A 13,393-nucleotide genomic window follows, 5' to 3' on the forward strand; every position below is an offset into this window, starting at 1 on the left:
AGGGTAACTATTGCAGACTCCACTAGTGATCCAATATTCGGGTAACATTGAGTGGTTGTGAGCGATGGCCAGGTGGTACCTATAGGGGTGTCCAGGTCTTCGCCTTAAAGTCTTTAAATTAAAGGGAACAGGAAATAATATCAGCTGCTTTCCATTTGACTGTTATTTTTCCTTATATTCTAGAACTAAAAACCTACCTTACAGTGCATTGGTGGTGATAAAACTGAGCCAGACATCCATAATCCTTGTAAGGCTTTTACAAATGAAATTAAAAATAGCAGCACGAAAGCCAAATCTCAGCCCGCTCCCGGGTACTCAGGCTGTTGCACTTCAAATAAAATGAAAACGTCTCGGATGTAAAATAATTTGGCTTAGTGTAATACCTTTAATCCAGACAAGCTCCTCAAGCTTTGAAACCATTGGAAGCCCAGCAGGAGCAGATACACAGCGATTCAGAGATGCCTGTTCTTCATGCCGCCCCGCCACTGCTTCCGCGTTTCATCTTCAGCACCCAACCATTGCTCTCAAAGGGGTCCATCAGCTGCAGTGGGATTCTGCGGTCTCACTTGAGCATTTAAATTACCTTGTAATACCCCTCTTCCTCCATCTAATCCTTTGACCGCTGAGTTAGTTTGCTTATACATATCTCCATGCCAAAAGGCCTCTTGCTGTAGCAGGATAAAGCTTTCTTTTTGTTGTTTCATATTTTCTTCATTGCTTTGGTATGTGTCATGTCATTCTTCAGTGTTTTAATTCCTTGCATGTGTTTGCATTAGTCCTACATCCCTGTTAAAGGGGTCCCAACCGTCGCTGGTACCCCTAGCTATTCTCACTGTTAATCAGAATCTGAGGGAAATGGAAAAACTACAAGTACAAGATAGAAGTGCCTCCTCCATGTACTGATAAACAGCCAAACAAGGATTATTTGTTAATGCGAGAACATGAATATGTTGATTCTCAGTATACTGCTAACCTAGAGAGTACATGTCTAATTCTTGAATCCACTCAATCATTAAAAGAACTCTAGTCACTACAATCAATGTAGAGTGAGCTTTCACTACATATCTATCCACCTATTGGGCTTCAAATTTGGATTCATTTTGGGAAGCATTTGGCTCCCACAAGAAGACCATGCCAGTCAGAACCTCCCTTAAAATAGATTCACTCTTGGTGTGGAATTTATAGTGCAAAAATATAAATAGAAAATGCATTAGTTTGATAGTAGTAGAATAAAATGACTATTAGGTTCATGCAGAAATTAATATCTCATTGCAGTGTGTGGTGTTTGATAAGGTATTTCCCTGTAGGTTCTGGATTCCTTGAGTTTTAGTAGACTTTGTAATATACCTTTCATTTGCTGATGCACAGAGGTGCATCAGCCCTTGATGCAAGTTCTTTTAATATGGTGAGGTCTAGCTACTAAGGTTAAGTAAAAGAAAAGAAAAAAGTTGAGTTTACACAATTTCTTTGATAGCTTCACACGAAAGAACAAACATAGTTCTTGGTTTGATAAGTCCGATTTAGCTTAGGAGTACCATCTTCTACTCTTAATCAGGCAGTATTGTTCGTTCTATGAGTCAGCTTCCTAAGCCACTAGAACACATCGGTCTTGGACCTCTAAGATGAATGCATAGACTTCACTAAGGAAGATGGAATGGAACATTACCTTGAGGAATAACTCGGTCTTCAAACGAAAGAGATTTTTACTTTGGTGCGGATGACATTATTGGAGGCGTTCTAACTACAGTATGTAATTCATTTAGACTGTAAACCTGATTCTGAAAAGGTTAATCCTCCAAATTACTCCTGCCAATATCTTCCATGTTAATGCTACTATATTGCAATTAGCTTCCATGGTTTTCTGGCACAGTAAATGGTCTTTTGATAGAGACCTAATTTATGCCTCTGTATTTCTTTTCCTTAGACTTTGAATTTTCAATTCCCTGCAGCTAGGTTCAAGAATAAAGTTATTTAGCTCTCTTGGAGATGAAGTTTAGAAAGTGTAATTCACATTTACTAATTAATGGTCAGACAAATCTGGAAAGGTTATCAAGTGTTTTAAAACATTTTAGTACTATTTGAATATTGAGGAGTATATATTGGATAGTTTGAAAATGGTAGGCTTCATAGGACAGAGTGCTGTTGGGTTGCCATTGTGTGTTGTTAGCATAGTTGTTAGAATTTCTCACCGATCAAGTCAGCAGCCTTAATTTATGTCCTCTCTGTCTACTAACATTTCCACCTTCCCTCCTTTTGTTCAAGCCACGCTCTACTTAAGCTAATCTGCTCCTGGTTGTGGAGGAGAGCAATTCAGAGAGGACTGAATGTTATTACCTGTTTTGAAAGGCGGTTTGTTGACCCACATGAAGGCAAGGCGGTTGCCATGAGTGATGATGACAGAGAATCTGACTCAGTGCATCACTCATGGTAATAGTTTGCTGAATGATGAAAATTGCAACGCTGTTTGTCTATGGTTTTGCGATTATATAATTTTATTCTTTGGTCTTCAGTGAGTTTCCTATTGCACAGTTTTTTGACCTTCAAATTATACCTTTTATTATGGCATTTGTTTTTGACTCTGGCCTTCAGTGAATTTTGCACAGCAGTATTTTGATTTAAAGATTATACCTTTTATGATCTTCACCAAATCTGTGTGTAGCTTTTGGACTATCCTTTAATGCAGCCACTCCTTCCAAGTCCAAAACATGGAACAGTACTTGGCTGTTTAATAACCAGTGCCTTTCATTTTCCCAAGATGTGTGGGGGGCATATGTATCAAAACCCGATTTTGCGAATCTCAAATAGCGATTTTTTGAGAATCGCTATTTGAGAATCGCAAAATGGGATGTATTTAAAACATCGCTAATATTTAGCGATTTCTTAAAATTCCTTAATTGCGATTAGCAAATTGCGAAATCGCAATTAAGGAATACCTGCCCATTCATTTCTATGGGCCAGGAGACCCATAGGAATGAATGGGAAGTAATTCTCAAATTGCGATTCGCAATTTGCTAATCGCAATTTGAGATTCATTTCAAAGGTGCAAGGGTGTCAAGATGACACCCTGATGCACCCCTGAAATCAGCATGTGTGGACATATGGCGCACATACATGCCCTAAGGGCATGTATGTGCGCCACGTGGCACTTATTAAAATGTACAATAGTGCATTTTTAAAAGAATTCGCAAATTACCACCAACTAGAAGTTGGTGGTAATTTGCGATTTCTTACGGATTTTTCGCGAAACTTTGTTGCCTGTTACATTTCATTTAAGAAATCGCAATTAGCGATTTCTTAAATGCTTCCGAAAAGTTAGGAAATCGCAAAATTAGCGATTCCCTAAATTTGCGCAGAAAAATGGCTCATACATACCGTTTAGCGATTTTTTATTCGCAAACGCTGTTTTTTGCGAATCGCAGCGTTTGCGAGTAAAAAATCGCTTGATACATATGCCCCTTAGTCCCTTATAGTTGTCCTTTGACTATTCAAGGTATTGCTGGTCTTCAGACACACATGCTTCATTTCACCAGCACTTGAACGGCCATTATTCCACCTATTGTGTGTGGTAATAGCACAGCAGAAGCCGGCTTTCTTTCTTTGGCTGTCATTAGGTCACGTCCTTTGACTTGCACTCATCCTTTTCAGTCTCTCATGACGTTTATCTTTACTTCGGCCTCTCTCCCACTGGAGACCTGGCTTAATGGGATGTCCTGTACTTGTATATCCAGTCCCTGTTTTTTATCGTCTTTCCATAGATGCTGAGTTTCCTTAGTTTATCTGAGCATATTCATAATACATTGAAAGCCAAACACTTACAAATTCCAAATCTTACTAATGGTGTCACTACACATTTTCTCTCTTGATGCCTGTTTAAAAGAGGACCTGGTCACTGTCAATTAGTTTGCTTTTTATGTCTTGTTTATTTCTTTTTGCACATTGTTCCGTTTTTCTTCCGGTCTCAAACTGATGTGTGGAATGTCCTCAGACATTAAAGGCTTTATTGGTATAGACAAGATGCACACTTATAATAGTCTATTTTTGGCTAAGAAGATCAAACAATAGCAAGGAAAAGGACATATATTGACAGACACTTTTTTCTTTCGATGAAACTGATAATATGGGTTATTTTATCCATACAGGGTTCTAAACTAGTTAAAGATCATGTATACTTTATTTTTCCTGCTTCTAAATTATTGAGGTGCGTCCCCTTTAAGGAGTAATTATGGGAGCAAAAATGAGAGAAAGTAAAGCATGGTTACTAACTGGGTGCCTAATCCGGTCATTTTGTACCATATCTCTGAGATTTGTCAGAAGTGTCCCCTAAAACAACTGCAAAAACACCCAAAATACAAATGCATCGTGATGCTATTTTTCTGATATAAAAGTGACAATGTATCAAATGTGTTCTGATTCCTGTGGCAAATCAGCTCTGATTTATAATTAACTAACTGTACATATATTCTGATCCAAAGAAGTGTAAACATGGCTCTGTGTTTTTCTTCTTTTCTAGCCTCAGTCCAGCTCCCATGGCAGAGATCTGTTTCTCCTAACAAAGTTCCTTACTACATCAAGTAAGTTTGAAATGTGATCCATGTAGATGCGCCATGATAATTAACTGTAGTGGCCATTTAAAAACTTTGCCCGCAGTCTCAAGTTTAGAATACAATTTGGTATGACACAAGGCATGAGCAATGTAATTTGGAAGACCACTGCTAATTTATTGTGATCTTTCTATATTAAGAACTAGACTTATAGCTTTTGGTATGTTCATTGCCGATATGATGCTAGAATATTGCAACCAAAATGTAGTCTGACAAAAGTAGAAGTTTTTAATAATGTTCACAAAAGTATCTCCCTATTGGAATTAACAATCGGACGTCTGAACCCAATGCGATGAAATTTTGGTGAACAATATTTAGAACACAATAATTACATTTCTGCCAGGCACTACGTTTTCTGATGACATTCTGAAATACACCTTATATGTAACTGGTTTTGTAAAGTTACTGTAGGAACATTCAGCATACATAAGTGCGTATCGTCTTTCACCCGCGAGGCTGGCTCCTCTAGGACTAAGTCGGCTGGATCACATGGCATTGACTGTTAATGCTCTTGCCTGCCTGACTCGACTGGCTCATGCATGTCTCCTGTATTCAGTCTCAATGTCTGTACCTCCTTTGAGGAACCAGCCGCACTTCCATATTTAAAAACTAATTAACCATGAATGACAAGTGTCAGTGAATTATGCATATCCCTAAGAGGCAAGAGAACTCTAAGGTAGCTTCCCTGCACTTTTATAGGAAAGCTAAATCATTGTATAATTCCTTCTTCGGTTCATGCACAAATTAAACAAGCATTGGCATAGCCAATGGGTCTTGCCTATGGCTTTGCCAATATGTTTTAGCCATGTTGTACACTTGTGTGGCTGTTGTTCAGTATGGCTAAATGTTATTAGTATAAAGAGGCGTGTATTTAAGTTTTTTTCAGTGGAGTAGAGTGTGGTGTTATGGAATGACGTGTCATAGAGTGGTGTAGAGTCGAGGTGTATTGTGTGTTATGGATTGCTGTGGAGTGTAATGTAGGGAGCAAGTGTCCTATAGTGAAAGGGCGTAGAGTTGAATGGAGTAGAATGTTACAGTGGAGTAGAGTGTTAGAGTGGATTAGAGTATTGTGGAGTGCTATAGAGTGCTGTGTAGTGGTAGAAAGGGTGTTGTGTAGATTGGAGTAGAGTAGCCTAGAGTGGAGTAGATTGTGAGAATGGAGTGGCATAGAGTGGAGTAGTGTAGAAAAGTGGATTGATATATAGTGTGTTGTAAAATTGAGTGGCGTTGAGTATAATGGAGTAGCATAGAGTGTCGGAGTGTAGTGGCGTTGGTGTAGAGTGGATTAGTGTGTTGTAAAATAGAGTGGAGTAAAGTGGCATGGAATGGTATAGAGGGAGTTGTGTAAAGTGTTGTTGAGTGGAGACGAGGGCTGTTAAACAAAGAAAAAAAGAAGTTCCCAAAATGGGCATTAAATGTGAGGCGAACATGCATAGTAGTAATTGGTCCCTCCTCTCAGAGAGGGCTAATCACAGGAAGAGGCATGACACATGCATGCCATAGACCTTTGGGGAGAAAGAATAGAAGAGTGACGATGGAGCTAACAAATGGGAAGCCCATGGGCAGGCTGAAGCCCACAGAGTAGATGCAGCATGTGCTGTCTATAGCCAAGACCTAAAAATAATAACTGTCCTTGTACAGTGCTGTAAAGGTAATTGAAACAGCACAACTGAGGGTGCCAACATGCTCAGTGTTGGACGAACAGTTTGTGTCAATACAGTGAACAGAACTCAGGGGAGCAGAAATCGTGACAATGCCTTCTACTTACCAGAGCAGTCATAGTTAAAGGAGCTTGTGTCTTCAACCAGTCCAACAGTCACTCTCCACGGTGCCTATGAGAAAAAATAAAGTGCTATGAGTGCTATACTACCAGAACAATGACCAAGAAAGAGTTGTTGGTACCCATATCATCAACCTAGTGAGAGCCCTGCTGCATGTATAAGCAACCCACTGAAAGTCCTGCTAACTAACCCTGCACCCGACTACTGCCCTGCTACCACAAGAATCACAGTTGGAACCCGGCCACCAGAAGCAGCCATTCACTGTGTGATGTGCTCCCAAAGCCAGTAGCCCAAAGAGAGGCATGAAAGTACTGCTACCAAGAGTAAAAGCCTATTGTGTGGTCCACGGCCAAGACTGTCTGTCAACAAGCAACAGGGTAAAGCACCCCAAAGTTTTGCCTGCCTCTGTCGTCAGTAAGAGGAAGGCCATGTGATCACTGCTACTAGGATTAGCCACAGAAGAGCAAGCCCTGCTACCAGAACTTGAGCAAGGGTTAGCTGTGTAAAGATAACCAACAGCTCAGAGCCAGGATTAGAAGCACAGGAGTCCGTATACCATTACCAGTGCATGCCGTTCACAACTAGAGCAACGTACATTTCACAGTATGTTGTGAGCATTACATTTCAGAGGCCATCCTAAGAATCACATTGGAGAGTATTATTTATATTTTATGTGTTTCTCATGCTCGAGGAACCCACCAAAAGGGAACCTTCGCCAAACATGAGAAGGACACTAAGAAAAAAAATAGTACCCGAAGAAAACAGATAAGCACTAAAGTGGAATGATACCCGTAGTTAGGCACTGCTCTGTGGGAGAAAACAAATGACAACAAGGGGGACAAAGAGGACAGATTAAACACTACGAAGCAAGCCTTTTTAAAGGATAAATGAAGTAACAAATAAAAAGGCAATGGGCGGGCTTTAAGCCCACAAAGTGTATACAACATGCCTCAAAGAGACCGAGCAAGCGCTGCCTAGGCTCAACCTGAAAAGCTTTGGGGCCGGCTTGGAGTAATCTTGAAGTTTATAGAAGTACACCTTCAGTTTCCTTATTTCTTGCATACTTATTGACCCCCTCAAGGTACTTTCCGCTACTGCAAGATAGAAAGAGTACACAGAGATGCCTTACCTTTGCTACATACGCAAACCATAGCAATATTTAAACTGGCCTTTGGAGCCCCTGAGGTTCTGCTCAGCAACCTTGCAGAGAAACGTCTTCCATTCTTGCACATGTCCATTGCTATGCACATACATACAAGTCTGCTTAAAGCCTTAGGAAATGAAGGCCCTTCAGTACTTTCCCCTGAACCTAGAGCAGATTCATACTCTCATTAAGGTACTTCACACATGGTGGCATAACATATGGCTTTACAGATGGGATAATATGTAATATAACGTAAGCAACACATGCTTGTATTCCCTGCAAATACATTTGCAGAAAGGGGAAGTAGTGCCTTATTCTGATTTCTCTGGGGCATCCAGTTGTTCACAAGGTACAGCAGCCTGACCAACATATAAACTGAGTGTGGTAATATGTATTTTCTTGAAGTGCAAATATATTGTCACCTTTCATATCTACATGTTTTGTTTGAGAACATGAATTGTGGACTGCCTGGGAGCCGCCTTAAATGTCTGCCAGGGTATATTTTCACGTGAGGAAACTGCTTTCCTCTTTCCTCTCCATGCAATGTAGTGCATGCTGCTAGATCAGTGTTGTGACTGATGATGTAATCTGTGGCAGAATGTGTGAGGTCATTACAAGAACATTGTCTCTGTACCCATAGCCTGTTGTCCAGGAGTATCTGGGTACAGGTTGTATCTGATGGCCACAGCCTGTGCCCACGCACTCAGGAGCTTAAAAAAGTGAATTACCATTACCCAGGTCAAATGGGCATTGAGCATAGTCAAAGAACACTTTGTGTGCCCAATTCCCTTGCCCATGACCGACTGGAAGCACCCAATTGCAGTTCCCCGTGGGCCCAAGGGCTATGTTTGTGGTTCGCTTGCAAACTGCCCCTTTTATGTGTTTTGAGCACGTCATCTCACGCATTTACATTTATTCGCAGAGTTTCAAAAACACTCATGTATTTTAAGGACTATTCATATCAGTTTTTGAACTGAGAATGCCTGGTTACTAGTCATTAGCAAGAGGATTGCTTACTGGGTCCCAAACTAGAAAACTTTTTTTTTTTTTTACCCTTCTAGCAAGTGAGTCTAGTTAGGTTTTTGGTTTGAGATAAACTTATGTGTCCCAACCTAGCTCGAGGAAAGAGAATTTCAAAACAGGGTTTCTAATATGGGAACCCTGTTGGGTACAGAAGCTAAAAAATCGTCTTACACCTCCAAATCAGGTAAAAATTAAGAGACCAGATTTGTGAACCATATTGCCCTATTTATGAACTGTGAGAAGGGATGATTAAGTAATTATTTACCCCTTGAGTGTTTACGCGAATGACACTATGATTGGCAAGTGCTCACTAGAGGGGAGCATAACTGGTGCAATTCTTTCTAGCACAATTACATATAATTGCTGCAAAAAATTGCTTGTAATTATGGATAATTACTTGTGAAGCGTAATCCAGCATTTAGCGCTTTTTTTTTAGTGCAAAATAAATGGGCCAGAGCATGCATTTTGCGACACATAAATAGCACTAAATGCTACCTGATATGAACAACAGAAGCCAGCAACCTCTTGCCATCTCCTAGTTTGTTGTTCATGTTCTCCAGTAGCAGGATGTTTGCCCCAAATTACTCTTAATTACTCAAGCATAATTTCGGTAATGTTGCATCACAACAAAGGCGCAATTACTGAAATTACTCCGGCGTGTAATTAAAATTTCCCCAAAGCCTACTGCTCCCCTAGACTCCATATGGCTTCATCAACATTTTTCTCAAAGTGATGTTTGTGAACTTGAACATCTGATTAAGAACAGTGAAATGGCTGAAGACACTAAAATGTGTCAGCCAATCAGAGTCAAGTTTAAACAGTGGTTTCTTGAACCGCTTCAGAAACCCAACTATCACTATATTTTTTCATTACATTCCACTTTGAATATCCTATGGACAGATTTTTTGCACCTAACCCAAAAAATATTTCAAGTTGAATAAAGTGCTGCCTTTATGAAAAGTTTGGTGTCGAGCTTTCTGAGCTTTACTGTGGAGCAAAAATTACTATGGGATTTGGACAATGGCCAGAAAAAGTACAGGCTGCGGTGTTCCCAAAATGGTCAACCTGAACAGAACCTTCCAGGTTTAATCTCATGGCAATTTACAACATTTTTGGAAACTGTGGTCCATTGGGACCAACATTTTGAACAATCAGAGTAGTGCTTTACTTCTTGCCTTGGGTACTCAACAGCTGCCCACATAACACTGATATGTGGGAGTGTGTGTGTCTGTGTATTTCAACATACAAACTCGCACACTTCTAATGAAGCTTTAAAATAAATGCATATGGAGGGGTCTACTGACTGCCAAATAATTGAAGTACAGTCTAGCAACAGTGTGCTGCTTTCTTTGTCTGTTCCTGCCACAGAATTCGAGTTTATGTGCATTATAGTTCTAAAGGCACCAACTGTGTAACTTCGTCTCTGTGTCATGCTGCACCACGGTAGCCATCGTTTCAACCTGTTTTAGTTATTATGAAGTACTCTGATATCCTCTGGGCTCTGATGTTCCAGCTATAGAGCATATCCATAGCTCACAGTGCAGCATTAAGATTTCATGCACTACAGTGTTCAGCGAGTTTTAATAATCTCACTGACATATTTAGGTGCGCCTTGTGTATTTAATACCCATGAAGGTATTATTTAGAAACCCAGCCCTTTCTTGCTTTTGCACTGTATTTATCTTTCATCCTTCATGTGGAATCTGATTGGGAGTGGGTGTATTCTTACAAACTGTACTTTGTGGCTGTCTCAAATTTTCCACTTGCATTAATTTTAAATGGATTTGCCTTACTGAACAAGTATTGCTTTAAAACCCCACCTTCTACTGCCGGTGTGGGTGGGTAGTTGGGTGAAGTAGTTATTTATTTAATAAGTAACTTTGTATTGCTGCTCGCTGCTGTCACCAGCATTCTTACCTGTGGTATTTCAATGTATAGTATCAGGAATAGTAATAGGGTTTTCAAAACGCCTGGAAAAAGATCATTTTGCCTGCTAGAGTGCTCTGTGACGTTTTCAGGGGTTCTGAATTAATATGAAGTCTCCACCATGTGTCATCCTGAAGTTCTCTCTTACCTTGCCTTAAAGCAGCCACAACCGTGCACACAATTTGATACTGCCGTATTAAAGCATGGGTTATATTATGTTAAAAGGTCTTGTATAGCGCATTGATGCCCTTCAGATCTTCCCCTTACTTCTCCACTCACACAGCTCTTGTGAGGCTCTGTATGCCAATAATAGTTAGGTCTCGCCTAGCATTGCAGCGCGAATGCGCTGCCATCGCTTTGCGAGGCATACAGTATATACTTTAGTGTGGAAGCTCCACCCACTCCCTGCCCATTGGCTTTTGTCTTAAATGCTGCCGTCCGATTAGTTTGAGGCTTGTTAGTACCGCCTCATTCATCATTTGTATCCTTCCACGGCTATTGGCCCCTTTACTCCTATCACAATTTTCTTCCCTGACTCCCCACCCCACCCCACTGCCCCATCCCTCAGTCTGTGACTTCTCAGCCTCCCCCACCCCCCCACTCCTGTTCGTGTTTTCTTGCCTGCCGCCACTTCCATTTTCATCTTTATTATTGCCACCTTGAAATATGCGAGTTCAAGATACGTGCTGTACAAAAACTTCTCGTGTTTAATGAACTAGATTTTAATGTTACTCTAAATATAATAAGACTCTAGGCAACATTCGGGGTATGCATGGCAACTGACACCTCTTAGTTCACAAATGGCATTGTTGTCGGGCGGGAGGAGCAGCAGTGTTTTAACTCTTTCTTAAAACAAGCACTTTTAATAACTTCCTCTCAATTCAGTGCTATAATCTTGTGTACTGAAGTGACGCGCTAAAGAAATGCACATTTTTTTTTATTCTGAAGAGACATTATCGCACATTTACATCATGTTTACTGAATGAATAACATGCCGGTCATTTTCACAGCTCGCCCACTGGCTCGTATACGCTTGGCTCGTCTCCGGCTGGCTCTACCTGTTAATTAATATATTGGCTTGCACACCTCTAACAAAGAGAGATGAATGGATACATGACAGAGACCCCGGTAGATGGTAGAGAAATAGACTTGTGCAGACAAACAGACAAAGTCAGTCTCCATTGCCTCACGTCAGAATCATCACTTTCAATAACCTGGCAATCTGCCGGCATCTCCCGCATGCCCCAACCTCATCCCCCTCACCTATTCTTAGCAGAAGCGGCAGATTCTGAGCTGCGCCCTGCTGGTGCAGAGGAGCACGGCAGAGACAGTAGAAGCGCTGGGATCCCTAGCCTCTCCAGGCAGGCACCTAAGCCTTCTGGGTGCCTTCACACGCAGGATAAATGAATACTTTAGACGCCCCTCTGTGAGCACTGTCTGGTAGATGAAGCTCTGTGTTAATAAACACATCCAGGGAGGTGGTTGTGTACAAATAAACAGCAGCCACAATACCGTATGTTTTGAACGTGTAGTGAAAAACCTGCTCATCGAGTACCTCATTGGCTCATCATTCCATGGCACTACCAAAATTACATTTGGACACATTTGCTCAACTGTAAAACACTCCCTTCTATGGGTCATTTAACAACTCGGGGCTTTGGGGTTAGGTAACCTACTTTGGATGCTGTGTAAAAGAGTAAATACAAAAATTAATGTAATGAAACGAAGCAACCAGTACTGTCTAAAACACTGTGAAAACTGACACGCATTCTGGCATTTTGTTTAGTTAATGTTGTTTTCTCATCGATGCGAGTAAAGTACTCTTAATAACTTAATGAAATCTGCACACTTTTAACTAATAGCACCGGGCGACCTTTGACAACTAGGCAATTAATACATTTTCATATACCCCCGAAGCCCCCCTGCCCCCTTGACAAACTTCATTGCCTCCCAATATTTGGGGGATAACCAAGACGCAGGAGAGTAAGTCAGATGAAAGAGAAGCCGGGATTCGGATTCACATGCTCCGATCCCGATCGCGTTGGTTAGTCTGTAAGCACTATTTTTATTAATGAGTTTCGCATTAGTAAAGCACCACGGTGTGCATGTGTGGCGACACTTTACCCATGAGGTACGTGCCAAGCAATTGTTGAGACAATCTACACTTTGCGTCTTTTTCGATATATTTATTACGAAGTGCAGGACCTTTCCAAGGGATTGTGCACACTACATACATTCACTCCAAAAGTAAAACATGTAGTTAAAAAGCATTGCCATTTACAATATCAGTAGCTCTAACTCACAAATGCGAGACGTATTTGCATTGCAAATGCTTGTTTTTAAAGTTGTTGGTAATAATCTTGAGTTTTGTACCCAATTCTTGGCGGATAAATATTTCAATTCCACTAATATAAACTTCGAAGAATGCTGGGTGAACGAGTTACTGAACAGTCATTATTCAAATAAGTCTGAAATAAAAGAAATTGTGCTTTTGCGGTTACTATTGAATATGTGGTTGCTCTTTGCAAAGATGAGGGTTGGGCAGCCTCTGAATGTTTACTCTCAGCCTTAAATTGAATTGTGCAGCGGCATTCCGCTACACCTTTAAAACCTCAGCCGCAGAGTGTAAAAGTGCCTCTTAAACAAAATGCACCGAGCCCCGACTATTAGACAGAGCTACCTAAAAGATTCCTTTTAAGCATTGGAATGATTAATCCTTGAAGCACAAGCCATTATTTGATATGAATCTCCTGCTAGTTGGATATGTACCTCTGTAATGGCCAATTTCCAGGAGGTATTGTTCCAAAGCGCCTGAATTTCAACGACCACGTTCAGAGTTTTAGTTCTTTTTTTTTCTATTTCTTATGGTAAAATCGTTGAGGGTCCAATATTACTAATGTATTATTAGTTTGTCCACT

General features: G+C 40.7%; 1 protein-coding gene across 4 annotated transcripts in view; it reads left to right on the top strand.

Annotated features, from left to right (window-relative positions):
- The window catches only part of UTRN (utrophin), a 1,396,454-nt gene that overhangs the window by 1,099,819 nt on the left and 283,242 nt on the right, over positions 1-13,393 (top strand). For all 4 annotated transcript variants that reach the window (XM_085612275.1, XM_085612279.1, XM_085612276.1 and 1 more), the window contains one exon: positions 4,511-4,571. In XM_085612275.1, the coding sequence (XP_085468401.1) occupies positions 4,511-4,571 (61 nt within the window). The remainder of the gene's footprint in view (positions 1-4,510; positions 4,572-13,393) is intronic.

Source organism: Triturus cristatus, chromosome 6, assembly GCF_964204655.1.
Source record: "Triturus cristatus chromosome 6, aTriCri1.1, whole genome shotgun sequence".
Classification (NCBI taxonomy): domain Eukaryota; kingdom Metazoa; phylum Chordata; class Amphibia; order Caudata; family Salamandridae; genus Triturus; species Triturus cristatus.